This window comes from Bombina bombina, chromosome 4 (assembly GCF_027579735.1).
Source record: "Bombina bombina isolate aBomBom1 chromosome 4, aBomBom1.pri, whole genome shotgun sequence".
Classification (NCBI taxonomy): Eukaryota; Metazoa; Chordata; class Amphibia; order Anura; family Bombinatoridae; genus Bombina; species Bombina bombina.
In genome coordinates this window covers 1,001,797,684-1,001,825,332 of record NC_069502.1, presented here as the reverse complement: position 1 = coordinate 1,001,825,332, position 27,649 = coordinate 1,001,797,684, and the positions used below count along the sequence as shown (strand labels likewise).

Sequence of the window (27,649 nt, the reverse complement as noted above, 5' to 3'; positions counted from 1 at the left end):
TATTCACGGATCTGTCACCAGTCACATTACAGAAGCGCAGAGAACTATCTCACATAACCTCTCATTTTCGCAAGAACAAAGTACAGTACCGCTGGGGTTTCCCGATATCTATCATTGTCAACCATAACAATAAAACAGTCATATACAGGCCGGGAACCGACCCTCAATTATTCTACAAGGACTTGGCTTTACTGGGAAGCTCTGAAAAGGTCTTGCATCACTCTCCAAGGATGGAGACAAACAGAGCTGCCGTGACCACGGATGACCTCACCCCAGATGAGTAGACACGTTTTTTTACCTGGTTAATTGAGTGGAGGAATGTGTCAATGGACATCATGAGACTGCTCATTAAAAGAAATGCAGCTTAGAATAGTTTATTTTTCAAGTTGACCTCTACCTCTTTGAGGAATAAGATAGAGAAATGTTTATACAGGTTGCTAAGGTGATAACATTATAAGTTATCTGAACCTTAGGATGTTTATATGTTTATATATTGTTTCTCCACTAGAGAGTTATATAGACTTAAAATATTAACAAAGATCAAAAAGGCTACCCACCTTTATAATATAATAATGTCTCTTTAAAGGGTATATAATTAATCGTGCTTATAGACTAGTCTGCCTTACTAGTTCAAAATATTGCTTGAGTGTCCCCTCCTTTTTTTTATCCTTCCCCCTCTCCCCCCTTTCCCCTCTCCTCCCACTTTCCCCTCCCTCTTCTCTCCTACTTCCCCCCCTCCTCCCCCTCCTACCTTCCCCTCTCCTTTTCTCTCCTTCCCTATCGCTTTCCTCCCTTCTCCTCCCCCTCCATCCTAACCTTCTTCCTTCCCCCCTCCCCCTCACTACCCCCCACAAAAAGTTGGATTTGTACTATACGTCATGTTACTGTTTATTATTTGCCATGCAAGGGTTTACTACCCCTATTTGTTGCTCTTGTTATAATTGTTACACTTGATATAACTACTATCAGTTCACGTTTGAATTGCTTGGAGAATAATATCTGGATACTACACAACTGGAACAACTTGAACATTATTTAACCTAAACCCACTTTCGGGCTCATACTTAACTTACTGCCTTTCACTACTTTTTCTTTCTAACTTCTATCTACCTTACATGCAAACAGGTGTATAATATGTATTAATACTTTCCCCTTCTGGTGAACCGCAGCCGTCCCACAGTCTCTCCCAAGGTCTGTGTGAATAGATCAGGTGTGCTAGCTGGAGGCGCTGGTTCAGCTTGTATCAGTTGTTGGTATCTTCCTTTCCTTCCTCGGTTGTATAACTCTAGGTGCAAAATAGTGGTGCTGAAATATCAGACAAAACACCATACAAAGGTGAATATCTACTCATAGTGTATATTGCAGGTTACCGGCTCCTTCCCAATATGAAAAGACAATATCACAGATTCAGTAAAAAAGTTTGTCTTTATTTGGCTCAACGCAAAAGCGTTTCAACGGTCCCAGCCGTCTTTCTCAAGAGCAATAAAAGTGCTTTACAAACCAAAGCATACCTTTCCGCTGCTCAGGCGGCCTTTAAATACATGTCAGTTACGCTACCTGCTTCCCCATTGGAGGAGAGCAGGTTTACACCCGATTCAATTGTAAATTTAAAATAAGCATCTAAAATAACATAAAAAAACAATATTAATTATATTAGAAACTATAAGTTTGTTTTAAAATATAAAATTTCTGTAGATATCATCATTTTCGCCGGTTTTGTAGTTCCCTTTCAGGTAGTTTTCTGTTTCAAGTTCTCTTTCAGGTCCGGTATGTCAGTGAAGATCACATGTTATAGGTTGTCCAATGAAATTCAGTTTCTGGTATAGTGATGTTTTGTAGTTCCCTTTCAGGTAGTTCTCTATTTTAGGTTCCCATTCAGGTCTGATATGTCAGTGGGTATCACATGTTATCGAATGTCCAATGAAAAACAGTTTCTGATATAGTGATATTGATTGCCTTTTCTTTTTTTCTCAAAATAAAAAGACATAAGTGTTATTCACAGATACAAAGTTTCTTATATGAATTCTACTTATCCAAATATTTAGAGGAGGTAGAATAAATTGCCTCTTAAAAGTTTGTTACAAGTTAGAATAGATACTTTTCATTATTAAACATCCATATTATAAATAGACTTCTATACTTATTGAATGTTAAATATTGACACAGCATCAATATAATTTCTTGAAATTAAGTGTGAGAATTATATTCTTTTGTACAATGTGTATATATAAACATTAAAGGGACAGTATACACTCATTTTCATATAACTGCATGTAATAGACACTACTATAAAGAATAATATGCACAGATACTGATATAAAAATCCAGTATAAAACTGTTTCAAAACTTACTTAGAAGCTGTCAGTTTGGCTCTGTTGAAAAGGTAGCTGGAAAGCCCACTGCAAGTGGCAAATAAGACACTCCACAAACAGGAGCAAGCTGGAGTAGGTAGTCGAGCGTATTCACATAAAACTTTGGGGCTTGGTTAGGAGTCTGAAAATCAGAGCAATGTTATTTAAAAATAAGCAAAACTATACATTCATTTAAAAAAAAACTTTATGGGCTATATAAATAGATCATCTACAAAACATTTATGCAAAGAAAAAATGAGTGCATAATGTCCCTTTAAGTGCGATGATATAACATGAACTGTCTGTATAAATACATGTTTATTTTGCCCCCTTTCATGTACTAATGTTTTTCAGTATTCACGTTATACAAATTTTACTGGTTTATTCGGGTCCCATTTTTTCTTAGGAACACATTATAGATTATCATCTGTTTTGTCCTCCTTTCATATGTTGAAGGTTTTTAAGACAAAAACAGCTTCTTTTTTTTTTGCTTTTTTTTTGTGTCCTTATACTCCGTATTCACCTCAACAAGAACAAAAAATGTTACTGATTTATTTAGGCCCCATATTTTCACCTTTTGGATTTATCATTTATTTTGCCCCCTTTTCATATGTTAAGAGTTTTTTAGACAATGGCAGCAATTTTTGTGTCCTTATTTAGACCCCATTGCGCATATGTTCTAAGTGTATGTATCCATTTTAATTCTCTTTGGTCTAGTTGTTTTGCCAGATTACCACCCCTCCAATGAAGTTCAACCTTCTCAATTCCTATCCATAGAAAGGATTCTTTTGTGAAATGTTCACAATTGTTGCAGTGTAGCGGCACTCCGTGGTCATCATGATTCTTTTCTATTTTATTTTGATGTTCCATGATTCTTGTTTTTAAAAATCTGGACGTTTGTCCTAAATACTGGATTTTGCAGCCACATTGCAACAAATATATCACATTTTTACTTTTGCAAGTAATGAATTCTTTTATTTAAAAAAATGTTCCCGTAACTGTAGAGTCAAATGTGTTGTGTGTTCTTCTGGTGTAGTTACAACCTTTGCATTTGCCACAAGTGAAGAAGCCTGTCTTGTTACTTATTTGTAAGGGTTTTTTGGGGGCTATGCCTTTTATGAGTGAGGGAGCTAATTTTTGTTTCAAATTTTGTCCTTTTCTGAAGATAACTGTGGGCTTAGCTGGAATTATAGGTCCTAGATATTCATCCTCCTTTATAATGTGCCAGTGCTTTTGTATAATTTTTTTGATTGTATGATGTTCTACATTAAATGTGGTCACAAATTTAGGGAAATTATTATTAAATGAGGTCTCATTTTTGTGTTTGTTTTCTAACAGGGTTGATCTTATTTTATTTCCAACTTCTTTTCTTTCTTGTTCTAAAGCTCTTTGGTCATATCCCTTTTGTATGAATCTTTCTTTAAGTATTCTTGATTGTTGTTCGTAATCATCTATATTGCTGCAGTTCCTGCGTATTCGTAGGAATTGGCTTTTTGGTACTGACTTTAGCCAGTTAGGATGGTGGCAGCTATCATGTCTAATGTAGGTGTTAGTGTCACACTTCTTAAAGTATGTTTTGCTGTGGATTTTTTCATCTATAGTGTAAAGAGTTAAATCTAAAAAATGTATTTCTTTTTTGTTATTTATTTATTTATTAACAAAAAAGGAAGGGGGGTGAGTCCAAACTCATAGAATTTGTACAAATACTTAATAACAATAATCAGCAAGTCACATTATCAGTAGAATATATCAAAAAAGAAATACATTTTTTAGATTTAACTCTCTACACTATAGATGAAAAAATCCACAGCAAAACATACTTTAAGAAGTGTGACACTAACACCTACATTAGACATGATATTAATGTTTCTTGGTTCTCTCGTTACCTATTTAAAAGAGCCGGAATGTAAGCTTAGGAGACGGTCCATTTTTGGTTCAGCACCTGGGTAGCGATTGGTGACTAAATGTAGCCACTAATCATCAAGCGCTACCCACGAGCTAAGCATAAAATGCCGGCTCCTAAGCTTACATTCCTGCTCTTTCAAATTGATACCAAGATAACTAAGAAAAAGTGATGATAGGAGTAAATTAGAAAGTTGCTTAAAATTCCATGCTCTATCTGAATCATGAAAATAAACATTTTGGGTTTCATATCCCTTTAAACGTGCTGCACAGGGTTAGCTAAATAATAAATTAGATGCTGCAATTTACACTTACTGCTCCCTGAACTTATGTCCAGAGCTTGTAGGGTTAAGATTGAATACATATTATCAGGCTAATGTTGGATTTGAATACATCATTATATCCAGCATTTACTCTCTATTCCTTATGGAGAATTCAGTTTGGAATTTAATGTCTACAGAAAGTGATGCTGCAAAAAGAAAATGCTACATTGTGTTAGAGCATTTTATTACTGCTCTGTTGCTTGTACATAACTGTGTTTAATCCACTCCAGAGCAGCAGCGCACTACTGGGAGATAGCTGAACACATCTGCAGAGCTAGTGACGAGGCATATGTGTGTAGGCACCAATTACCAACTAGCTGCCAGTAGTGCTTTCCTGCTCATGGGCCTACCTAGGTATGCTTTTCTGCAAAGGATACCAAGAAAACAAAGTAAATTACTTAACAGAAGTAAATTGAAAAGGTCTCTTAATTTTGACTTTCATGTCTTTAATATCTCTGTTAAAGGGGCATTTTAGTGTAAAAATAAAATTCTGTATTTTATTAGAGCATTTTTTTTATATAAATCCCTTATTTTTACTATATGTTTAACCCTTTCAAAGGGTGTACGCTTCAAGTAACGCCATTGTCACATAGTGACAGAAAGGAATTTGTTACAAACAAAATGTGACAATGAAACTGATGTATTTTACACCCAAATGTACCTATTTTTTATTGGGAAACTTTGCAATTCGCATCCATCTTTGAAATGAAGCTTTGGAATCCTTTTGTGTTTTTATTCAAGATAATTTATTTTTTCAATGTCTTCTTTTAATGCATTTCTAGATTGGCCGATCTACAGAAAGCCCTATTGATTTTGTGGTGACCGACACAGTTCCAGGAAGCCAGAGCAACACGGACACACAGTCTGTACAAAGCACCATTTCGAGGTTCGCCTGCAGAATCATATGTGAAAGGAACCCGCCGTTTACAGCAAGGATATATGCTGCGGGTTTTGACTCTTCCAAAAATATTTTTCTTGGGGTAAATGCTATGTGACAATTTTTTAATTTTGTTTGAGGAATGGATATGAGAAATTGTACTTGTTCTGATCATTACTGTTTTCGTGTACAGGAAAAAGCTGCCAAATGGAAGACGATAGATGGGCAGATGGATGGGCTAACGACAAATGGAGTTCTGGTTATGCATCCACGCAACGGATTCACTGAAGACTCCAAGCCAGGGGTGTGGAGAGAGATATCTGTGTGTGGGAATGTGTTTAGCTTAAGAGAAACCCGGTCAGCTCAGCAAAGAGGGAAGATGGTACGTATCAGACTGATGTCTCCTCTTCAGTCTTCCTTTTTATATATGAAATGTTCTTCTGACAACCTGTGTGATACAATGTTTCCAAATTAATAGAACCTGTGCCGTTTCCTCGTGATTTAAATTGTATTTTTAGCAGCTTTCAGCTCCATCACAACTTGTCAAAATCAGAACATACTGTTCTCCTATGGAAAAAAAAAATGAACACTGATGACTCATCTTTAACATGTTTTCCTTCATTTAAGGGGGCTGTTCTTTCACAGATTGAGTAGCAAAGGCCTGGCATGTGAAGCCATTAACTACTAAACTGCTGTTGGAAGATTTAGCATTTGTTAACCTGCGTTTGCTGTAATTCGTTAGAGGATGTGGTTTTCGTATTAGTGAGCCACAAAGTGGTTAAATGGTCTCACTCTCCCTAGAGAGGCCAAATATAAATATTTGTAACTCTATTATTATTTTTTTGCAGGTTAATATATCTTGTTTTTTTGGCATCTTTAGGGAGTGTGGTACAAGCTCAATTTTACACAAAAAACATGAGGTATTTTGGGGTCAATTTATCAAGCTGCGGCGGACAGGGGCGCACATACGCACCCCTATCCGCCGCAGCTCGCCTCTGAAGGGCTGAATTTCGCTGATCCTGCCAGTGCACAGCCAATCGCACGCGAGCAGGAGTGTTCAATCTCCCCGGTCGGACAAGACTGGGGAGAATGAAATTCGCCACCTAAGAGGTGGCGAAAGGTTAGGGAAGCAGCGGTCTGATAACCTCTGCTTGTTAAATACGGACTGTATTTGCTTGGTAGCTACAAGCCTTGCAACGCCTGAGCAGGACAGAGCCAGTGAGCCACAACCCGCAAGCACACAACCTGCCAACCATCTTCCGTGAACTGATTTGGAGCAACAATTTACCTATTCAGGGATTGAAAAACACACAGCTATCTATAGTCTATAATTTGTTAAATCAGGTGGATTTTGCATTATAAAGCATGCAATTTTTACATCTAAAATGAAGGTATGTCCTTTACAAATCTCATGTTGGTTATTATCATGTGTCTGATGTTTGTAGCGTTGCAGGATACGTTTGGGGCTTTGTTGATAAATGAAGTACAGCCCCAGCATACTGTTGTAATGCACTTTGAAATGCAAGTAATTTGAGCCCTTTTAGGATGTTTCAACGACATTGTTTAATTATCATTAGTTTTAAAGGAACAACCCTTCTCTGTAATTATAAACTAATGATGATAAAAAAAAATAATAGTAATTATGTAGAACAGAGAGAGATGTTTTTGATATCTTCTTCTTATTGAAACCACATCACATGACAACTGAGAATTTCCATATTCTCTCCATATTCTCTCCATATTGCTTAGGTCACTAGTTCGGTGTTGTGACTGGTCCTTTAGACAACCAGCTCTTCATCTGAATCCATGCACATATTATTTAAGCAGGTTGAAGCCCTCAGGTTGAAATATATATTTCTTTCATATAACTGGCAAGAGTCCATGAGCTAGTGACGTATGGGATATACAATCCTACCAGGAGGGGCAAAGTTTCCCAAACCTCAAAATGCCTATAAATACACCCCTCACCACACCCACAATTCAGTTTTACAAACTTTGCCTCCTATGGAGGTGGTGAAGTAAGTTTGTGCTAAGATTTCTACGTTGACATGCGCTTCTCAGCATTTTGAAGCCCGATTCCTCTCAGAGTACAGTGAATGTCAGAGGGACGTGGAGAGTATCACCTATTGAATGCAATGATTTTCCTAACGGGGCTCTTTTTCATAGGTTCTCTGTTATCGGTCGTAGAGATTCATCTCCTACCTCCCTTTTCAGATCGACGATATACTCTCATATACCATTACCTCTACTGATAACTGTTTCAGTACTGGTTTGGCTATCTGCTATATGTGGATGGGTGTCTTTGGGTAAGTATGTTTTTATTTCTTAAGACACCTCAGCTATGGTATAACACTTTATGCATTTATATAAAGTTCTAAATATATGTATTGTACTTATATTTGCCATGAGTCAGGTTCATGCCTTTCCTTTTGCAGATTGTCAGTTTCATATTTGGGGAAAGTTAATATTAAGAAATATTTTTCTTTCATGTAATTAGCAAGAGTCCATGAGCTAGTGACGTATGGGATATACATTCCTACCAGGAGGGGCAAAGTTTCCCAAACCTCAAAATGCCTATAAATACACCCCTCACCACACCCACAATTCAGTTTTACAAACTTTGCCTCCGATGGAGGTGGTGAAGTAAGTTTGTGCTAGATTCTACGTTGATATGCGCTCCGCAGCAAGTTGGAGCCCGGTTTTCCTCTCAGCGTGCAGTGAATGTCAGAGGGATGTGAGGAGAGTATTGCCTATTTGAATGCAGTGATCTCCTTCTACGGGGTCTATTTCATAGGTTCTCTGTTATCGGTCGTAGAGATTCATCTCTTACCTCCCTTTTCAGATCGACGATATACTCTTATATATACCATTACCTCTGCTGATTCTCGTTTCAGTACTGGTTTGGCTATCTGCTATATGTAGATGAGTGTCCTGGGGTAAGTAAGTCTTATTTTCTGTGACACTCCAAGCTATGGTTGGGCACTTTGTTTATAAAGTTCTAAATATATGTATTCAAACATTTATTTGCCTTGACTCAGAATGTTCAACTTTCCTTATTTTCAGACAGTCAGTTTCATATTTGGGATAATGCATTTTAATTTAACATTTTTTCTTACCTTAAAATTTGACTTTTTCCCTGTGGGCTGTTAGGCTCGCGGGGGCTGAAAATGCTTCATTTTATTGCGTCATTCTTGGCGCGGACTTTTTTGGCGCAAAAATTTCTATTTCCGTTTCCGGCGTCATACGTGTCGCCGGAAGTTGCGTCATTTTTTGACGTTATTTTGCGCCAAAAATGTCGGCGTTCCGGATGTGGCGTCATTTTTGGCGCCAAAAAGCATTTAGGCGCCAAATAATGTGGGCGTCTTATTTGGCGCGAAAAAATATGGGCGTCGCTTTTGTCTCCACGTTATTTAAGTCTCATTTTTTATTGCTTCTGGTTGCTAGAAGCTTGTTCTTTGGCATTTTTTCCCATTCCTGAAACTGTCATTTAAGGAATTTGTTCAATTTTGCTTTATATATATGTTGTTTTTTCTCTTACATATTGCAAGATGTCTCACGTTGCATCTGAGTCAGAAGATACTACAGGAAAATCGCTGTCAAGTGCTGAATCTACCAAAGCTAAGTGTATCTGCTGTAAACTTTTGGTAGCTATTCCTCCAGCTGTTGTTTGTATTGATTGTCATGACAAACTTGTTAAAGCAGATAATATTTCCTTTAGTAAAGTACCATTGCCTGTTGCAGTTCCTTCAACATCTAAGGTGCAGAATGTTCCTGATAATATAAGAGATTTTGTTTCTGAATCCATAAAGAAGGCTATGTCTGTTATTTCTCCTTCTAGTAAACGTAAAAAATCTTTTAAAACTTCTCTCCCTACAGATGAATTTTTAAATGAACATCATCATTCTGATTCTGATGATTCCTCTGGTTCAGAGGATTCTGTTTCAGAGGTTGATGCTGATAAATCTTCATATTTATTTAAAATGGAATTTATTCGTTCTTTACTTAAAGAAGTACTAATTGCTTTAGAAATAGAGGATTCTGGTCCTCTTGATACTAATTCTAAACGTTTAGATAAGGTATTTAAAGCTCCTGTGGTTATTCCAGAAGTTTTTCCTGTTCCTAATGCTATTTCTGCAGTAATTTCCAAAGAATGGGATAATTTGGGTAATTCATTTACTCCTTCTAAACGTTTTAAGCAATTATATCCTGTGCCGTCTGACAGATTAGAATTTTGGGACAAGATCCCTAAAGTTGATGGGGCTATTTCTACCCTTGCTAAACGTACTACTATTCCTACGTCAGATGGTACTTCGTTTAAGGATCCTCTAGATAGGAAAATTGAATCCTTTCTAAGAAAAGCTTATCTGTGTTCAGGTAATCTTCTTAGACCTGCTATATCTTTGGCTGATGTTGCTGCAGCTTCAACTTTTTGGTTGGAAACTTTAGCGCAACAAGTAACACATCGTGATTCTCATGATATTATTATTCTTCTTCAGCATGCTAATAATTTTATCTGTGATGCCATTTTTGATATTATCAGAGTTGATGTCAGGTTTATGTCTCTAGCTATTTTAGCTAGAAGAGCTTTATGGCTTAAAACTTGGAATGCTGATATGGCTTCTAAATCAACTTTACTTTCCATTTCTTTCCAGGGTAACAAATTATTTGGTTCTCAGTTGGATTCCATTATTTCAACTGTTACTGGTGGGAAAGGAACTTTTTTACCACAGGATAAAAAATCTAAAGGTAAAAACAGGGCTAATAATCGTTTTCGTTCCTTTCGTTTCAACAAAGAACAAAAGCCTGATCCTTCATCCTCAGGAGCAGTTTCAGTTTGGAGACCATCTCCAGTCTGGAATAAATCCAAGCCAGCCAGAAAGGCAAAGCCTGCTTCTAAGTCCACATGAAGGTGCGGCCCTCATTCCAGCTCAGCTGGTAGGGGGCAGGTTACGTTTTTTCAAGGAAATTTGGATCAATTCTGTTCACAATCTTTGGATTCAGAGCATTGTTTCAGAAGGGTACAGAATTGGTTTCAAGTTGAGACCTCCTGCAAAGAGATTTTTTCTTTCCCGTGTCCCAGTAAATCCAGTAAAAGCTCAAGCATTTCTGAAATGTGTTTCAGATCTAGAGTTGACTGGAGTAATTATGCCAGTTCCAGTTCCGGAACAGGGGATGGGGTTTTATTCAAATCTCTTCATTGTACCAAAGAAGGAGAATTCTTTCAGACCAGTTCTGGATCTAAAAATATTGAATCGTTATGTAAGGATACCAACGTTCAAGATGGTAACTGTAAGGACTATCTTACCTTTTGTTCAGCAAGGGAATTATATGTCCACAATAGATTTACAGGATGCATATCTGCATATTCCGATTCATCCAGATCATTATCAGTTCCTGAGATTCTCGTTTCTGGACAAGCATTACCAGTTTGTGGCTCTGCCGTTTGGCCTAGCTACAGCTCCAAGAATTTTTACAAAGGTTCTCGGTGCCCTGCTGTCTGTAATCAGAGAACAGGGTATTGTGGTATTTCCTTATTTGGACGATATCTTGGTACTTGCTCAGTCTTTACATTTAGCAGAATCTCATACGAATCGACTTGTGTTGTTTCTTCAAGATCATGGTTGGAGGATCAATTTACCAAAAAGTTCTTTGATTCCTCAGACAAGGGTAACCTTTCTGGGTTTCCAGATGGATTCAGTGTCCATGACTCTGTCTTTAACAGACAAGAGACGTCTAAAGTTGATTGCAGCTTGTCGAAACCTTCAGTCACAATCATTCCCTTCGGTAGCCTTATGCATGGAAATTCTAGGTCTTATGACTGCTGCATCGGACGCGATCCCCTTTGCTCGTTTTCACATGCAACCTCTTCAGCTCTGTATGCTGAAGCAATGGTGCAAGGATTACACGATGATATCTCAATTAATATCTTTAAAACCGATTGTTCGACACTCTCTAACATGGTGGACAGATCACCATCGTTTAATTCAGGGGGCTTCTTTTGTGCTTCCGACCTGGACTGTAATTTCAACAGATGCAAGTCTCACAGGTTGGGGAGCTGTGTGGGGATCTCTGACGGCACAAGGAGTTTGGGAATCTCAGGAGGTGAGATTACCGATCAATATTTTGGAACTCCGTGCAATTTTCAGAGCTCTTCAGTTTTGGCCTCTTCTGAAGAGAGAATCGTTCATTTGTTTTCAGACAGACAATGTCACAACTGTGGCATACATCAATCATCAAGGAGGGACTCACAGTCCTCTGGCTATGAAAGAAGTATCTTGAATTTTGGTTTGGGCGGAATCCAGCTCCTGTCTAATCTCTGCGGTTCATATCCCAGGTGTAGACAATTGGGAAGCGGATTATCTCAGTCGCCAAACGTTGCATCCGGGCGAATGGTCTCTTCACCCAGAGGTATTTCTTCAGATTGTTCAAATGTGGGAACTTCCAGAAATAGATCTGATGGCGTCCCATCTAAACAAGAAACTTCCCAGGTATCTGTCCAGATCCCGGGATCCTCAGGCGGAGGCAGTGGATGCATTATCACTTCCTTGGAAGTATCATCCTGCCTATATCTTTCCGCCTCTAGTTCTTCTTCCAAGAGTAATCTCCAAGATTCTGAAGGAATGCTCGTTTGTTCTGCTGGTAGCTCCGGCATGGCTTCACAGGTTTTGGTATGCGGATCTTGTCCGGATGGCCTCTTGCCAACCGTGGACTCTTCCGTTAAGACCAGACCTTCTGTCACAAGGTCCTTTTTTCCATCAGGATCTGAAATCCTTAAATTTAAAGGTATGGAGATTGAACGCTTGATTCTTGGTCAAAGAGGTTTCTCTGACTCTGTGATTAATACTATGTTACAGGCTCGTAAATCTGTATCTCGAGAGATATATTATAGAGTCTGGAAGACTTATATTTCTTGGTGTCTTTCTCATCATTTTTCCTGGCATTCTTTTAGAATACCGAGAATTTTACAGTTTCTTCAGGATGGTTTAGATAAGGGTTTGTCCGCAAGTTCTTTGAAAGGACAAATCTCTGCTCTTTCTGTTCTTTTTCACAGAAAGATTGCTATTCTTCCTGATATTCATTGTTTTGTACAAGCTTTGGTTCGTATAAAACCTGTCATTAAGTCAATTTCTCCTCCTTGGAGTTTGAATTTGGTTCTGGGAGCTCTTCAAGCTCCTCCGTTTGAACCTATGCATTCATTGGACATTAAATTACTTTCTTGGAAAGTTTTGTTCCTTTTAGCCATCTCTTCTGCCAGAAGAGTTTCTGAATTATCTGCTCTTTCTTGTGAGTCTCCTTTTCTGATTTTTCATCAGGATAAGGCGGTGTTGCGAACTTCTTTTGAATTTTTACCTAAAGTTGTGAATTCCAACAACATTAGTAGAGAAATTGTGGTTTCTTCATTATGTCCTAATCCTAAGAATTCTAAGGAGAAATCGTTGCATTCTTTGGATGTTGTTAGAGCTTTGAAATATTATGTTGAAGCTACGAAATCTTTTCGTAAGACTTCTAGTCTATTTGTTATCTTTTCCGGTTCTAGAAAAGGCCAGAAAGCTTCTGCCATTTCTTTGGCATCTTGGTTGAAATCTTTAATTCATCTTGCCTATGTTGAGTCGGGTAAAACTCCGCCTCAGAGAATTACAGCTCATTCTACTAGGTCAGTCTCTACTTCCTGGGCGTTTAGGAATGAAGCTTCGGTTGACCAGATCTGCAAAGCAGCAACTTGGTCCTCTTTGCATACTTTTACTAAATTCTACCATTTTGATGTATTTTCTTCTTCTGAAGCAGTTTTTGGTAGAAAAGTACTTCAGGCAGCGGTTTCAGTTTGAATCTTCTGCTTATGTTTTTCGTTAAACTTTATTTTGGGTGTGGATTATTTTCAGCAGGAATTGGCTGTCTTTATTTTATCCCTCCCTCTCTAGTGACTCTTGTGTGGAAAGATCCACATCTTGGGTAGTCATTATCCCATACGTCACTAGCTCATGGACTCTTGCTAATTACATGAAAGAAAACATAATTTATGTAAGAACTTACCTGATAAATTCATTTCTTTCATATTAGCAAGAGTCCATGAGGCCCGCCCTTTTTTTGTGGTGGTTATGATTTTGTATAAAGCACAATTATTCCAATTCCTTATTTTATATGCTTTCGCACTTTTTTATCACCCCACTTCTTGGCTATTCGTTAAACTGAATTGTGGGTGTGGTGAGGGGTGTATTTATAGGCATTTTGAGGTTTGGGAAACTTTGCCCCTCCTGGTAGGAATGTATATCCCATACGTCACTAGCTCATGGACTCTTGCTAATATGAAAGAAATGAATTTATCAGGTAAGTTCTTATATTATGTTTTTTTCTTACCTGGGGTTTAGTCTTTTTTTCAATTGACTACTTTGTTTCAAATTTCGGGCTGACTTAGGCTCGCGGGTGCGCCAATTGCTACACTTTATTGCGTCATTCTTGGCGCGAGAATTTTTTGGCCCGAAAGGCACATCCGTTGACGCAAGTTCGTCATTTCCGGCGTCATAGTTGACGCAGAGGTTTCACACAGGGTTACGTCGTTAGTGACGCGAGTGTGTCATTTCCGGACATGGTTGGCGCCAAAAAAAATTTAAGTTATGTTGTGCGTCATACTTGGCGCCAAACTTTTTTCATTATTTATTTGCCCCATTGCTGTTTGCCTATTGCCTTTTTCTATGTCAGAAGGCTATGCTATTTGCATTTTTTCCGATTCCTGAAACTGTCATATAAGGAAATTGATCATTTTGCTTTATATGTTGTTTTTTCTTTTACATTCTGCAAGATGTCTCAATATGATCCTGCCTCAGAAGTATCTGTTGGAACTTTGCTGCCTGATATCGGTTCTACCAAAGCTAAGTGCATTTGTTGTAAAATTGTGGAAATTATATCTCCTAATGTAATTTGTATTAGTTGCCATGATAAACTTTTACATGCAGATAGTGTGCCCATCAGTAATAGTACATTGCCGGTTGCAGTTCCTTCAACTTCTAATGTACATGATATACCTATGAATTTTGAAGAATTTGTTACTGATTCTATTCAGAAGGCTTTGTCTGCATTTCCACCTTCTAATAAGCATAAGAGGTCTTTTAAAACTTCTCATAAAGTTGATGAAATTTCAAATGACTGACAACATAATGAATTATCCACCTCTGATGAGGATCTAGCTGATTCAGAAGATCCTTCCTCAGATATTGACACTAACAAATCTACTTATTTATTTAAAATGGAATATATGCGTTCTTTGTTAAAAGAAGTGTTAATTACTTTGGATATTGAGGAAGCTAGTCCTCTTGATATTAAAACCAGTAAACGTTTAAATTCTGTTTTTAAACCTCCTGTGGTTGCTCCAGAGGTTTTTCCTATTCCTGATGCTATTTCTGATATGATTTCTAAGGAATGGAATAAGCCGGGTACTCCTTTTAATCCTTCTGCAAGGTTTAAAAAAATGTATCCTTTACCAGCAATTTCAGTAGAGTTTTGGGAAAAGATCCCCAAAGTTGATGGGGCTATTTCTACTCTTGCTAAACGAACCACTATTCCTATGGAAGATAGTACTTCCTTTAAAGATCCTTTAGATAGGAAGCTTGAATCTTATCTAAGGAAAGCCTATTTATATTCAGGTCATCTTCTTAGGCCTGCAATTTCTTTGGCTGATGTTGCAGCTGCTTCATCTTTTTGGTTGGAGAATTTAGTGCAACAAGAATTGGATTCTGACTTTTATATAGCATTGTTCGTTTACTACAACATGCTAATCATTTTATTTGTGATGCAATTTTTGATATTGGCAAAATTGATGTTAGATCCATGTCTTTAGATATTTTAGCTAGAAGAGCTTTGTGGCTTAAATCTTGGAATGCTGATATGACATCCAAGTCTAGATTACTATCTCTTTCTTTCCAAGGTAATCATTTATTTGGTTCTCAGTTGGATTCTATTATTTCAACTGTTACTGGGAGGAAGGGAGTTTTTTTGCCTCAGGATAAAAAAACCTAAGGGTAAATCTAAGGCTTCTAATCATTTTCGTTCCTTTCGTCAAAATAAGGAACAAAAACCTAATCCTTCCCCAAGGAAACTGTTTCCAATTGGAAGCCTTCCTCAAGTTGGAATAAATCCAATCCTTTTAAGAAACCAAAGTCAGCCCCTAAGTCCGCATGAAGGTGCTGCCCTCATTCCAGCTCAGCTGGTATGGGGCAGATTAAGGTTTTTCAAGGATGTTTGGGCAAATTCTGTCCAAAATCAATGGATTCAGAGCATTGTCTCTCAGGGCTATCGAATAGGATTCAGAGTAAGACCTCCTGTGAGAAGATTTTTTCTCTCGCGCATCCCAGTAAATCCAGTAAAAGTTCAGGCTTTCCTGAAGTGTGTTTCAGACCTGGAGGTTTCTGGGGTATTCATGCCGGTTCCTTTTCAGGAACAAGGTCTGGGGTTTTATTCAAATCTATTCATTGTCCCAAAGAAAGAAAATTCATTCAGACCAGTTCTGGATCTGAAAATTTTGAATCGTTTTGTAAGAGTACCAACTTTCAAGATGGTGACTATAAGGACTATTCTGCCTTTTGTTCAGCAAGGACATTATATGTCTACAATAGACTTGCAGGATGCTTACCTTCATATTCCGATTCATCCAGAATATTATCAGTTCCTGAGATTCTCTTTTCTAGACAATCATTACCAATTTGTTGCTCTTCCATTTGGCCTAGCAACAGCTCCAAGAATCTTTTCAAAGGTTCTGGGTGCCCTACTCTCTGTAATCAGAGAACAGGGTATTGCGGTGTTTCCTTATTTGGACAATATCTTGGTACTAGCTCAGTCTTTACGTTCTGCAGAATCTCACACACATCAACTAGTGTTGTTTCTTCGGAAACATGGTTGGAGGATCCATTTACCAAAAAGTTTCTTGATTCTTCAGACAAGGGACACCTTTTTAGGTTTCCAGATAGATTCAGTGTCCATAACTCTGTCTCTAACAGACAAGAGACGTTTGAAATTGGTTGCAGCATGTCGGTACCTTCAGTCTCAGTCATTCCCTTCAGTGGCTATGTGCATGGAAGTTTTAGGCCTCATGACTGCAGCATCGTACATGATTCCTTTTGCTCGTTTTCACATGAGACCTCTCCAGCTTTGTATGCTGAATCAATGGTGCCGGGATTATACAAAGATATCACAATTAATATCCTTAAATCCCAATGTTCGACACTCTCTGACATGGTGGTTAAATCACCAGCGTTTAGTTCAAGGGGCCTTTTTGTTCGGGCGACCTGGACTGTGATCACAACAGATGCGAGTCTTGGGGAGCTGTCTGGGCATCTCTGACAGCACAAGGGGTTTGGAAATCTCAAGAGGCGAGATTACCCATCAATATTTTAGAACTCCGTGCAATTCTTAGAGCTCTTCAGTTTTGGCCTCTGTTGAAGAGAGAACCGTTCATTTGTTTTCAGACAGACAATATTACAACGGTGGCATATGTCAATCAGGGTGGGACTCACAGTCCCCAAGCTATGAAAGAAGTATCTTGGATACTTGTTTGGGCGGAATCCAGCTCCTGTCTAATTTCTGCGGTTCATATCCCAGGTGTAGACAATTGGGAAGCGGATTATCTCAGCCGTCAGACTTTACATCCAGGGTAGTGGTATCTCCATCCGGATGTGTTTTCTCAGATTGTTCAGATGTGAGGTCTTCCAGAAATCGATCTGATGGCTTCTCATCTAAACAAGAAACTTCCCAGATACCTGTCCAGGTCCAGGGATTCTCAGGCGGAAGCAGTGGATGCGTTGACACTTCCTTGGTGTTATCAACCTGCGTATATCTTCCCGCCTCTAGTTCTTCTTCCAAGAGTGATCTCCAAAATCATCATGGAACAATCATTTGTGTTACTGGTGGCTCCAGCATGGCCCCACAGGTTTTAGTATGCGGATCTGGTTCGGATGTCCCGTTGCCATCCTTGGCCACTTCCGTTAAGGCCGGACCTACTTTCTCAAGGTCCGCTTTTCCATCAGGATCTCAAATCATTAAATTTGAAAGTGTGGAAATTGAACGCTTAGTGCTAAGTCATAGAGGTTTCTCTGACTCAGTAATTAATACTATGTTACAAGCTCGTAAATGTGTCTCTAGGAAGACTTATTACCAAGTTTGGAAGACTTACATTTCATGGTGTTCTTCTCATAAATTCTCCTGGCATTCTTTTAGAATTCCTAGAATTTTACAGTTTCTTCAGGATGGTTTGGATAAAGGTTTGTCTGCAAGTACTTTGAAGGGACAAATCTCTGCTCTTTCTGTTTTATTTCACAGAAAGATTACTACTCTTCCTGATATTCACTGTTTGTTCAGGCTTTAGTTTGTATTAAGCCTGTCATTAAATCAATTTCTCCTCCTTGGAGTCTTAATTTGGTTTTGAGGGCGTTACAGGCTCCTCCATTTAGAGCCTATGCACTCTTTGGACATTAAACTACTTTCTTGGAAAGTGTTGTTCCTTTTGGCTATCTCTTCTGCTAGAAGAGTTTCTGAGCTTTCTGCTCTTTCTTGTGAATCTCCTTTTCTGATTTTTCATCAGGATAAGGTTGTGAATTCTAACATCATTAGTAGAGAAATTGTTGTCCCTTCCTTGTGTCCTAATCCTAAGAATTCTTTGGAAAAATCCTTACATTCTTTGGATGTGGTGAGAGCTTTGAAATATTAAGTTGAACCTACTAAAGATTTCAGAAAGACTTCTAGTCTATTTGTTATATTCTCTGGTTCTAGGAAAGGTCAGAAGGCTTCTGCTATTTCCTTGGCCTCTTGGTTAACGCTTTTGATTCATCAAGCTTATTTAGAGTCAGGTTAGGCCACACCTCAGAGAATTACAGCTCATTCTACTAGATCAGTCTCCACTTTGTGGGCTTTTAAGAATGAAGCTTCAGTTGATCAGATTTGCAAAGCGGCAACTTGGTCCTCTTTGCATACATTTACTAAATTCTACCATTTTGATGTATTTGCTTCTTCAGAAGTCGTTTTTGATAGAAAAGTTCTTCAGGCAGCTGTTTCAGTTTGATTCTTCTGCTAATGTTTTAAGTTTTTCTTTTCTTCATGAGAATAACTTTTATATTTTGGGTTGTGAATTAATTTTTCAGCATTTGGCTGTTTATTTTTATCCCTCCCTCTCTAGTGACTCTTGCGTTCCACATCTTGGGTATTTGATATCCCATACGTCACTAGCTCATGCAGTCTTGCCAATTACATGAAAGAAAACATAATTTATTTAAGAACTTACCTGATAAATTAATTTCTTTCATATTGGCAAGAGTCCATGAGGCCCACCCTTTCTTTCATGTAATTAACAAGAGTCCATGAGCTAGTGACGTATGGGATATACATTCCTACCAGGAGGGGCAAAGTTTCCCAAACCTTAAAATGCCTATAAATACACCCCTCACCACACCCACAAATCAGTTTTTACAAACTTTGCCTCCAAGGGAGGTGGTGAAGTAAGTTTGTGCTAGATTCTACGTTGATATGCGCTCCGCAGCAAGTTGGAGCCCGGTTTTCCTCTCAGCGTGCAGTGAATGTCAGAGGGATGTGAAGAGAGTATTGCCTATTGAATGCAGTGATCTCCTTCTACGGGGTCTATTTCATAAGGTTCTCTGTTATCGGTCGTAGAGATTCATCTCTTACCTCCCTTTTCAGATCGACGATATACTCTTATATTTACCATTACCTCTACTGATTCTCGTTTCAGTACTGGTTTGGCTTTCTACAAACATGTAGATGAGTGTCCTGGGGTAAGTAAGTCTTATTTTCTGTGACACTCTAAGCTATGGTTGGGCACTTTATTTATAAAGTTCTAAATATATGTATTCAAACATTTATTTGCCTTGACTCAGAATGTTCAACTTTCCTTATTTTCAGACAGTCAGTTTCATATTTGGGATTATGCATTGAATTATCATATTTTTCTTACCTCAAAAATTTGACTTTTTTCCCTGTGGGCTGTTAGGCTCGCGGGGGCTGAAAATGCTTCATTTTATTGCGTCATTCTTGGCGCGGACTTTTTTGGCGCAAAAATTCTTTTCCGTTTCCGGCGTCATACGTGTCGCCGGAAGTTGCGTCATTTTTTGACGTTATTTTGCGCCAAAAATGTCGGCGTTCCGGATGTGGCGTCATTTTTGGCGCCAAAAGCATTTAGGCGCCAAATAATGTGGGCGTCTTATTTGGCGCTAAAAAATATGGGCGTCGCTTTTGTCTCCACATTATTTCAGTCTCATTTTTCATTTGCTTCTGGTTGCTAGAAGCTTGATATTTGGCATTCTTTCCCATTCCTGAAACTGTCTTATAAGGAATTTGATCTATTTTGCTTTATATGTTGTTTTTTCTCTTACATATTGCAAGATGTCTCACGTTGCATCTGAGCCAGAAGATACTACAGGAAAATCACTGCCTGCTGGATCTACCAAAGCTAAGTGTATCTGCTGTAAACTTTTGGTAGCTATTCCTCCAGCTGTTGTTTGTAATAATTGTCATGACAAACTTGTTAAAGCAGATAATATTTCCTTTAGTAATGTACCATTGCCTGTTGCAGTTCCCTCAACATCTAAGGTGCAGAATGTTCCTGATAACATAAGAGATTTTGTTTCTGAATCCATAAAGAAGGCTTTGTCTGTTATTTCTCCTTCTAGTAAACGTAAAAAGTCTTTTAAATCTTCTCTCTCTACAGATGAATTTTTAAATGAACACCATCATTCTGATTCTTTGGACTCTTCTGGTTCAGAGGATTCTATCTCAGAGATTGATGCTGATAAATCTTCATATTTATTTAAGATGGAATTTATTCGCACTTTAATTAAAGAAGTACTAATTGCTTTAGAAATAGAGGATTCTAGTCCTCTTGATACTAATTCTATACGTTTGGATAAGGTTTTTAAAGCTCCTGCGGTTATTCCAGAAGTTTTTCCTGTTCCTAATGCTATTTCTGCAGTAATTTCCAAAGAATGGGATAATTGGGTAATTCATTTACTCCTTCTAAACGTTTTAAGCAATTATATCCTGTTCCGCCTGACAGGTTAGAATTTTGGGACAAAATCCCTAAAGTTGATGGGGCTATTTCTACCCTTGCTAAACGTACTACCATTCCTACGTCAGATGGTACCTCGTTTAAGGATCCTTTAGATAGAAAAATTGAATCTTTTCTAAGAAAAGCTTATCTGTGTTCAGGTAATCTTCTTAGACCTGCTATATCATTGGCTGATGTTGCTGCAGCTTCAACTTTTTGGTTGGAAACTCTAGCGCAACAAGTAACAAATCGTGATTCTCATGATATTATTATTCTTCTCCAGCATGCTAATAATTTTATCTGTGATGCCATTTTTGATATTATTAGAGTTGATGTTAGGTTTATGTCTCTGGCTATCTTAGCCAGAAGAGCTTTATGGCTTAAGACTTGGAATGCTGATATGGCTTCTAAATCAACTCTACTTTCCATTTCTTTCCAGGGAAACAAATTATTTGGTTCTCAGTTGGATTCTATTATTTCAACTGTTACTGGTGGGAAAGGAACTTTTTTACCACAGGATAAAAAATCTAAAGGTAAAAACAGGGCTAACAATCGTTTTCGTTCCTTTCGTTTCAACAAAGAACAAAAGCCTGATCCTTCGTCCTCAGGAGCAGTTTCAGTTTGGAAACCATCTCCAGTCTGGAATAAATCCAAGCCTGCTAGAAAGGCAAAGCCTGCTTCTAAGTTCACATGAAGGTACGGCCCTCATTCCAGTTCAGCTGGTAGGGGGCAGGTTACGTTTTTTCAAAGAAATTTGGATCAATTCTGTTCACAATCTTTGGATTCAGAACATTGTTTCAGAAGGGTACAGAATTGGTTTCAAGATGAGACCTCCTGCAAAGAGATTTTTTCTTTCCCGTGTCTCAGTAAATCCAGTGAAAGCTCAAGCATTTCTGAATTGTGTTTCAGATCTAGAGTTGGCTGGAGTAATTATGCCAGTTCCAGTTCCGGAACAGGGGATGGGGTTTTATTCAAATCTCTTCATTGTACCAAAGAAGGAGAATTCCTTCAGACCAGTTCTGGATCTAAAATTATTGAATCGTTATGTAAGGATACCAACGTTCAAGATGGTAACTGTAAGGACTATATTGCCTTTTGTTCAGCAAGGGAATTATATGTCCACAATAGATTTACAGGATGCATATCTGCATATTCCGATTCATCCAGATCATTATCAGTTCCTGAGATTCTCTTTTCTAGACAAGCATTACCAATTTGTGGCTCTACCGTTTGGCCTTGCTACAGCTCCAAGAATTTTCACAAAGATTCTCGGTGCCCTTCTGTCTGTAATCAGAGAACAGGGTATTGTGGTATTTCCTTATTTGGACGATATCTTGGTACTTGCTCAGTCTTTACATTTAGCAGAGTCTCATACGAATCGACTTGTGTTGTTTCTTCAAGATCATGGTTGGAGGATCAATTTACCAAAAAGTTCTTTGATTCCTCAAACAAGGGTAACCTTTCTGGGTTTCCAGATAGATTCAGTGTCCATGACTCTGTCTTTAACAGACAAGAGACGTCTAAAATTGATTACAGCTTGTCGAAACCTTCAGTCTCAATCATTCCCTTCGGTAGCCTTATGCATGGAAATTCTAGGTCTTATGACTGCTGCATCGGACGCGATCCCCTTTGCTCGTTTTCACATGCGACCTCTTCAGCTCTGTATGCTGAACCAATGGTGCAGGGATTACACGAAGATATATCAATTAATATCTTTAAAACCGATTGTTCGACACTCTCTAACGTGGTGGACAGATCACCATCGTTTAATTCAGGGGGCTTCTTTTGTTCTTCCGACCTGGACTGTAATTTCAACAGATGCAAGTCTCACAGGTTGGGGAGCTGTGTGGGGATCTCTGACGGCACAAGGAGTTTGGGAATCTCAGGAGGTGAGATTACCGATCAATATTTTGGAACTCCGTGCAATTTTCAGAGCTCTTCAGTTTTGGCCTCTTCTGAAGAGAGAATCGTTCATTTGTTTTCAGACAGACAATGTCACAACTGTGGCATACATCAATCATCAAGGAGGGACTCACAGTCCTCTGGTTATGAAAGAAGTATCTCGAATTTTGGTTTGGGCGGAATCCAGCTCCTGTCTAATCTCTGCGGTTCATATCCCAGGTGTAGACAATTGGGAAGCGGATTATCTCAGTCGCCAAACGTTGCATCCGGGCGAATGGTCTCTTCACCCAGAGGTATTTCTTCAGATTGTTCAAATGTGGGGGCTCCCAGAGATAGATCTGATGGCCTCTCATCTAAACAAGAAACTTCCCAGGTATCTGTCCAGATCCCGGGATCCTCAGGCGGAGGCAGTGGATGCATTATCACTTCCTTGGAAGTATCATCCTGCCTATATCTTTCCGCCTCTAGTTCTTCTTCCAAGAGTAATCTCCAAGATTCTGAGGGAATGCTCGTTTGTTCTGCTAATAGCTCCGGCATGGCCTCACAGGTTTTGGTATGCGGATCTTGTCCGGATGGCATCTTGCCAACCATGGACTCTTCCGTTAAGACCAGACCTTCTGTCGCAAGGTCCTTTTTTCCATCCGGATCTGAAATCCTTAAATTTAAAGGTATGGAGATTGAACGCTTGATTCTTGGTCAAAGAGGTTTCTCTGACTCCGTGATTAATACTATGTTACAGGCTCGTAAATCTGTATCTCGAGAGATATATTATAGAGTCTGGAAGACTTATATTTCTTGGTGTCTTTCTCATCATTTTTCTTGGCATTCTTTTAGAATACCGAGAATTTTACAGTTTCTTCAGGATGGTTTAGATAAGGGTTTGTCCGCAAGTTCTTTGAAAGGACAAATCTCCGCTCTTTCTGTTCTTTTTCACAGAAAGATTGCTATTCTTCCTGATATTCATTGTTTTGTACAAGCTTTGGTTCGTATAAAACCTGTCATTAAGTCAATTTCTCCTCCTTGGAGTTTGAATTTGGTTCTGGGAGCTCTTCAAGCTCCTCCGTTTGAACCTATGCATTCATTGGACATTAAATTACTTTCTTGGAAAGTTTTGTTCCTTTTGGCCATCTCTTCTGCTAGAAGAGTTTCTGAATTATCTGCTCTTTCTTGTGAGTCTCCTTTTCTGATTTTTCATCAGGATAAGGCGGTGTTGCGAACTTCTTTTGAATTTTTACCTAAGGTTGTGAATTCCAACAACATTAGTAAAGAAATTGTGGTTCCTTCATTATGTCCTAATCCTAAGAATTCTAAGGAGAAATCGTTGCATTCTTTGGATGTTGTTAGAGCTTTGAAATATTATGTTGAAGCTACGAAATCTTTCCGTAAGACTTCTAGTCTATTTGTTATCTTTTCCGGTTCTAGGAAAGGCCAGAAAGCTTCTGCCATTTCTTTGGCATCTTGGTTGAAATCTTTAATTCATCTTGCCTATGTTGAGTCGGGTAAAATTCCGCCTCAGAGAATTACAGCTCATTCTACTAGGTCAGTATCTACTTCCTGGGCGTTTAGGAATGAAGCTTCGGTTGACCAGATCTGCAAAGCAGCAACTTGGTCCTCTTTGCATACTTTTACTAAATTCTACCATTTTGATGTATTTTCTTCTTCTGAAGCAGTTTTTGGTAGAAAAGTTCTTCAGGCAGCGTTTTCAGTTTGAATCTTCTGCTTATGTTTTTCGTTAAACTTTATTTTGGGTGTGGATTATTTTCAGCAGGAATTGGCTGTCTTTATTTTATCCCTCCCTCTCTAGTGACTCTTGTGTGGAAAGATCCACATCTTGGGTAGTCATTATCCCATACGTCACTAGCTCATGGACTCTTGTTAATTACATGAAAGAAAACATAATTTATGTAAGAACTTACCTGATAAATTCATTTCTTTCATATTAACAAGAGTCCATGAGGCCCACCCTTTTTTGTGGTGGTTATGATTTTTTTGTATAAAGCACAATTATTCCAATTCCTTATTTTATATGCTTCGCACTTTTTTTCTTATCACCCCACTTCTTGGCTATTCGTTAAACTGATTTGTGGGTGTGGTGAGGGGTGTATTTATAGGCATTTTAAGGTTTGGGAAACTTTGCCCCTCCTGGTAGGAATGTATATCCCATACGTCACTAGCTCATGGACTCTTGTTAATATGAAAGAAATGAATTTATCAGGTAAGTTCTTACATAAATTATGTTTTTCTTATGGTGGTTATGATTTTTTTGTATAAGGCACAATTATTTCCAGATTCCTTTGTTGATGCTTTTTACTCCTTTCTTTATCACCCCACTACTTGGCTATTCATTAAACTGAATTGTGGGTGTGATGAGGGGTGTATTTATAGGCATTTTGAGGCTTGGGAAACTTTGCCCCTCCTGGTAGGATTGTATATCCCATACGTCACTAGCTCATGGACTCTTGCCAATATGAAAGAAATTAATTTATCAGGTAAGTTACATAAATTATGTTTTTAAAGAAGTCTGTTTACTTCTCTTTAAATGGTAGCCCAGTTAGAATAATTAAAACATTGGTGTAGCTACCATAGAAACATCTTCCCGGCGCTGTAATGCTGATCAGAATCTCTTAAAGGGATACAAAACGCTACATACAATTTATGCAACTTCCTCTAATCATGAGTGCTGTCATTATGGAACCTAGACGACACTGCATCTATCTGAAGGGGAGTTGCTGCACTGGAAATGTAGTCAGATTTCAACATGGCGACACCCATGACTAGATGGAGGTGGGAATAAACTCAATACTATTCTTCTAAAATGTATTTAGTGTTTAATGTCCCTTTAAGCATGTTTATCCTGCTTAAAATAATTAGCTTGTGACATCTGGGTTTTAGCTTAGTTTGTAATAAGTGTTTTTAAATAACATTAAAATCTAAGTTCGGCATATTACCAAACATTTTTTTTTTTAAATCTCTCAAATATATGAGCTAAAGGATGCATCATATTATAAATATAAGTGTGTGTGTGTGTATATATATATATATATATATATATATATATATATATATATATATATATATATATATATATATATATATATATATATATATATATATATGTGTGTATATATATATATATATATATATATATATGTATGACACTTATGACTATTTTTCAGATAATTGACAGTTATCTTTTACTATTGATTTGCAGGTGGAAAATGAAAGCAACGAGCTTCAAGATGGTTCTTTGATAGATCTCTGTGGCGCAACTTTGCTTTGGCGCACTGCTGAGGGGCTTTCCCGCACTCCAACTGTGAAGCACTTGGAAGCACTAAGACAGGAAATCAATGCAGCAAGACCTCAGTGTCCTGTAGGTTTTAACACTCTAGCTTTTCCCAGCATGAAAAGAAAGGATGTTGTTGATGAAAAACAGCCCTGGGTTTATCTGAACTGCGGTCATGTCCATGGCTACCATAACTGGGGAAACAAAGAAGAGCGTGATGGAAAGGACAGAGAGTGTCCTATGTGTCGTTCTGTGGGACCTTACGTTCCACTGTGGCTTGGATGTGAAGCTGGATTTTATGTTGATGCAGGCCCTCCAACTCATGCCTTTAGCCCTTGTGGACATGTGTGCTCTGAAAAGACAACTTCCTATTGGTCACAAATTCCACTCCCTCATGGTACTCACACCTTCCACGCAGCCTGCCCCTTTTGTGCACACCAGCTTGCAGGAGAGCAAGGCTACATAAGACTCATTTTCCAAGGACCTCTAGATTAGTGAAACCTTATGGACTCTACTAAACCGATAAGCTAAGCAACCTTCGTTTTGCTTCTCAACTGTCTTTTTCAAGTCACCTGAACCGTGGCAAGTTTGTGTTAAAAAGCAGATACTAATGCATATTACTAGGTGTGTGGCAAAAGCAAGGACAAGATAGTTTTGGATTATTTTTTTTTTTTAATTATTTGCAAATGGACATTCAAAACAAGATTATATGGCTTTGATTTTAATTAACTCATATTTCTGATCCACCTTAGTATTAAATTATTCTGTGAAACTGGGGAGAATACAATCAAATCAAACTACATTAGTTTACAGTTTAACACACATTGTAAAATATAATGTTATTTTTATCTTTACTACGAAAAATGCCCAAAAATGCTTCATTAGTAGGACATAGTGATCCTGTGTTTTGGTTGCTTAAGGTAACCCAAGGTGACAAACACAATAAGAAAATGCTAACAAAAGAAATTTGCTAATGTTTTGGAGTTTTCACAATATAGGAATGAAGTTGTCATATGCTAAATATGATATGAAAGAATTTTTGAAAGTGGTCCCAAAACAAAGATATTCTGTGCAGTTTGTTGTAAGAGTTTATTATGCAAGTTTATTTAGCATTTGTTTCCATTGATTTTTAAATTAATATTGGACTTTTTTGCAACATTTCAGGGTTTTATTTATCTTGAAGATAAATTTCATTTTCATTTTTATCTTTACAGATAGTTTGTTAAACTGTGTATTTATCCTGGAATTTTTTAATTTTTTTTAATGTGGGGTCGGTTTGTTTGTTTTTTTAACATGAGCGGGCAAGGTTCAAACATCTTTGTATAGTTTTAACCTTCTTATGAGGCATTAAACATTTTTTGCATCTTCAATATTTTTTTTAAATATAATTCCAGGAGCTTTTTTTTTTTTTCTCCTATGCATGTTTGTACAATTAGTAGCATAGCATTAGCTTTAACACGTCTGTCCTCTGTTGACAGGTAAAAAATGCCTTTTTTTTTTTTTTTTTTTAATGGGTGAAGTGTTTTTTGTAATCGTACGTACATACATACACACACTATGTATGTATTAATACATACACATATATATATATATATATATATATATCAGCTTGTATGAAAAATACACTCACTGGACTTAAATATAATAAAATATAATATTTATTAAGACATATTAAAAGGCATAACGTTTCAAAGCTATTACAGCCCCTTTGACAAATGCCAGGAAATAGTTCACAAACTCGACCCACACCATCCCACCGTGATGGCGTCATCAAAGAGAGACTTATCATCTGGGCTGTATGTGTAGACAACGGTCGTCAAGGAGACAAGTATACACTCAGCCAACATATGTTACTATGGTATTGTTATCATATGGTAACCGCAGGCAACACTACCCCTCCATATCATGCCGTTCACTAGCTATGGTGGCATGATATGGAGGGGCTTGAGAAAGGGGATGTAATAGCTTTGA

General features: G+C 38.0%; 1 protein-coding gene across 2 annotated transcripts in view; it reads left to right on the top strand.

The window, feature by feature from the left end:
* Positions 1-27,048, top strand: part of PELI1 (pellino E3 ubiquitin protein ligase 1) — a 92,310-nt gene extending 65,262 nt beyond the window's left edge. For both annotated transcript variants that reach the window (XM_053712075.1, XM_053712077.1), the window contains 3 exons: positions 5,359-5,556; positions 5,647-5,835; positions 25,607-27,048. In XM_053712075.1, coding sequence (XP_053568050.1) covers positions 5,359-5,556; positions 5,647-5,835; positions 25,607-26,173 — 954 coding nt within the window. In that variant the 3' untranslated portion in view covers positions 26,174-27,048. The remainder of the gene's footprint in view (positions 1-5,358; positions 5,557-5,646; positions 5,836-25,606) is intronic.
* The last annotated feature ends 601 nt before the right edge of the window (positions 27,049-27,649 follow it).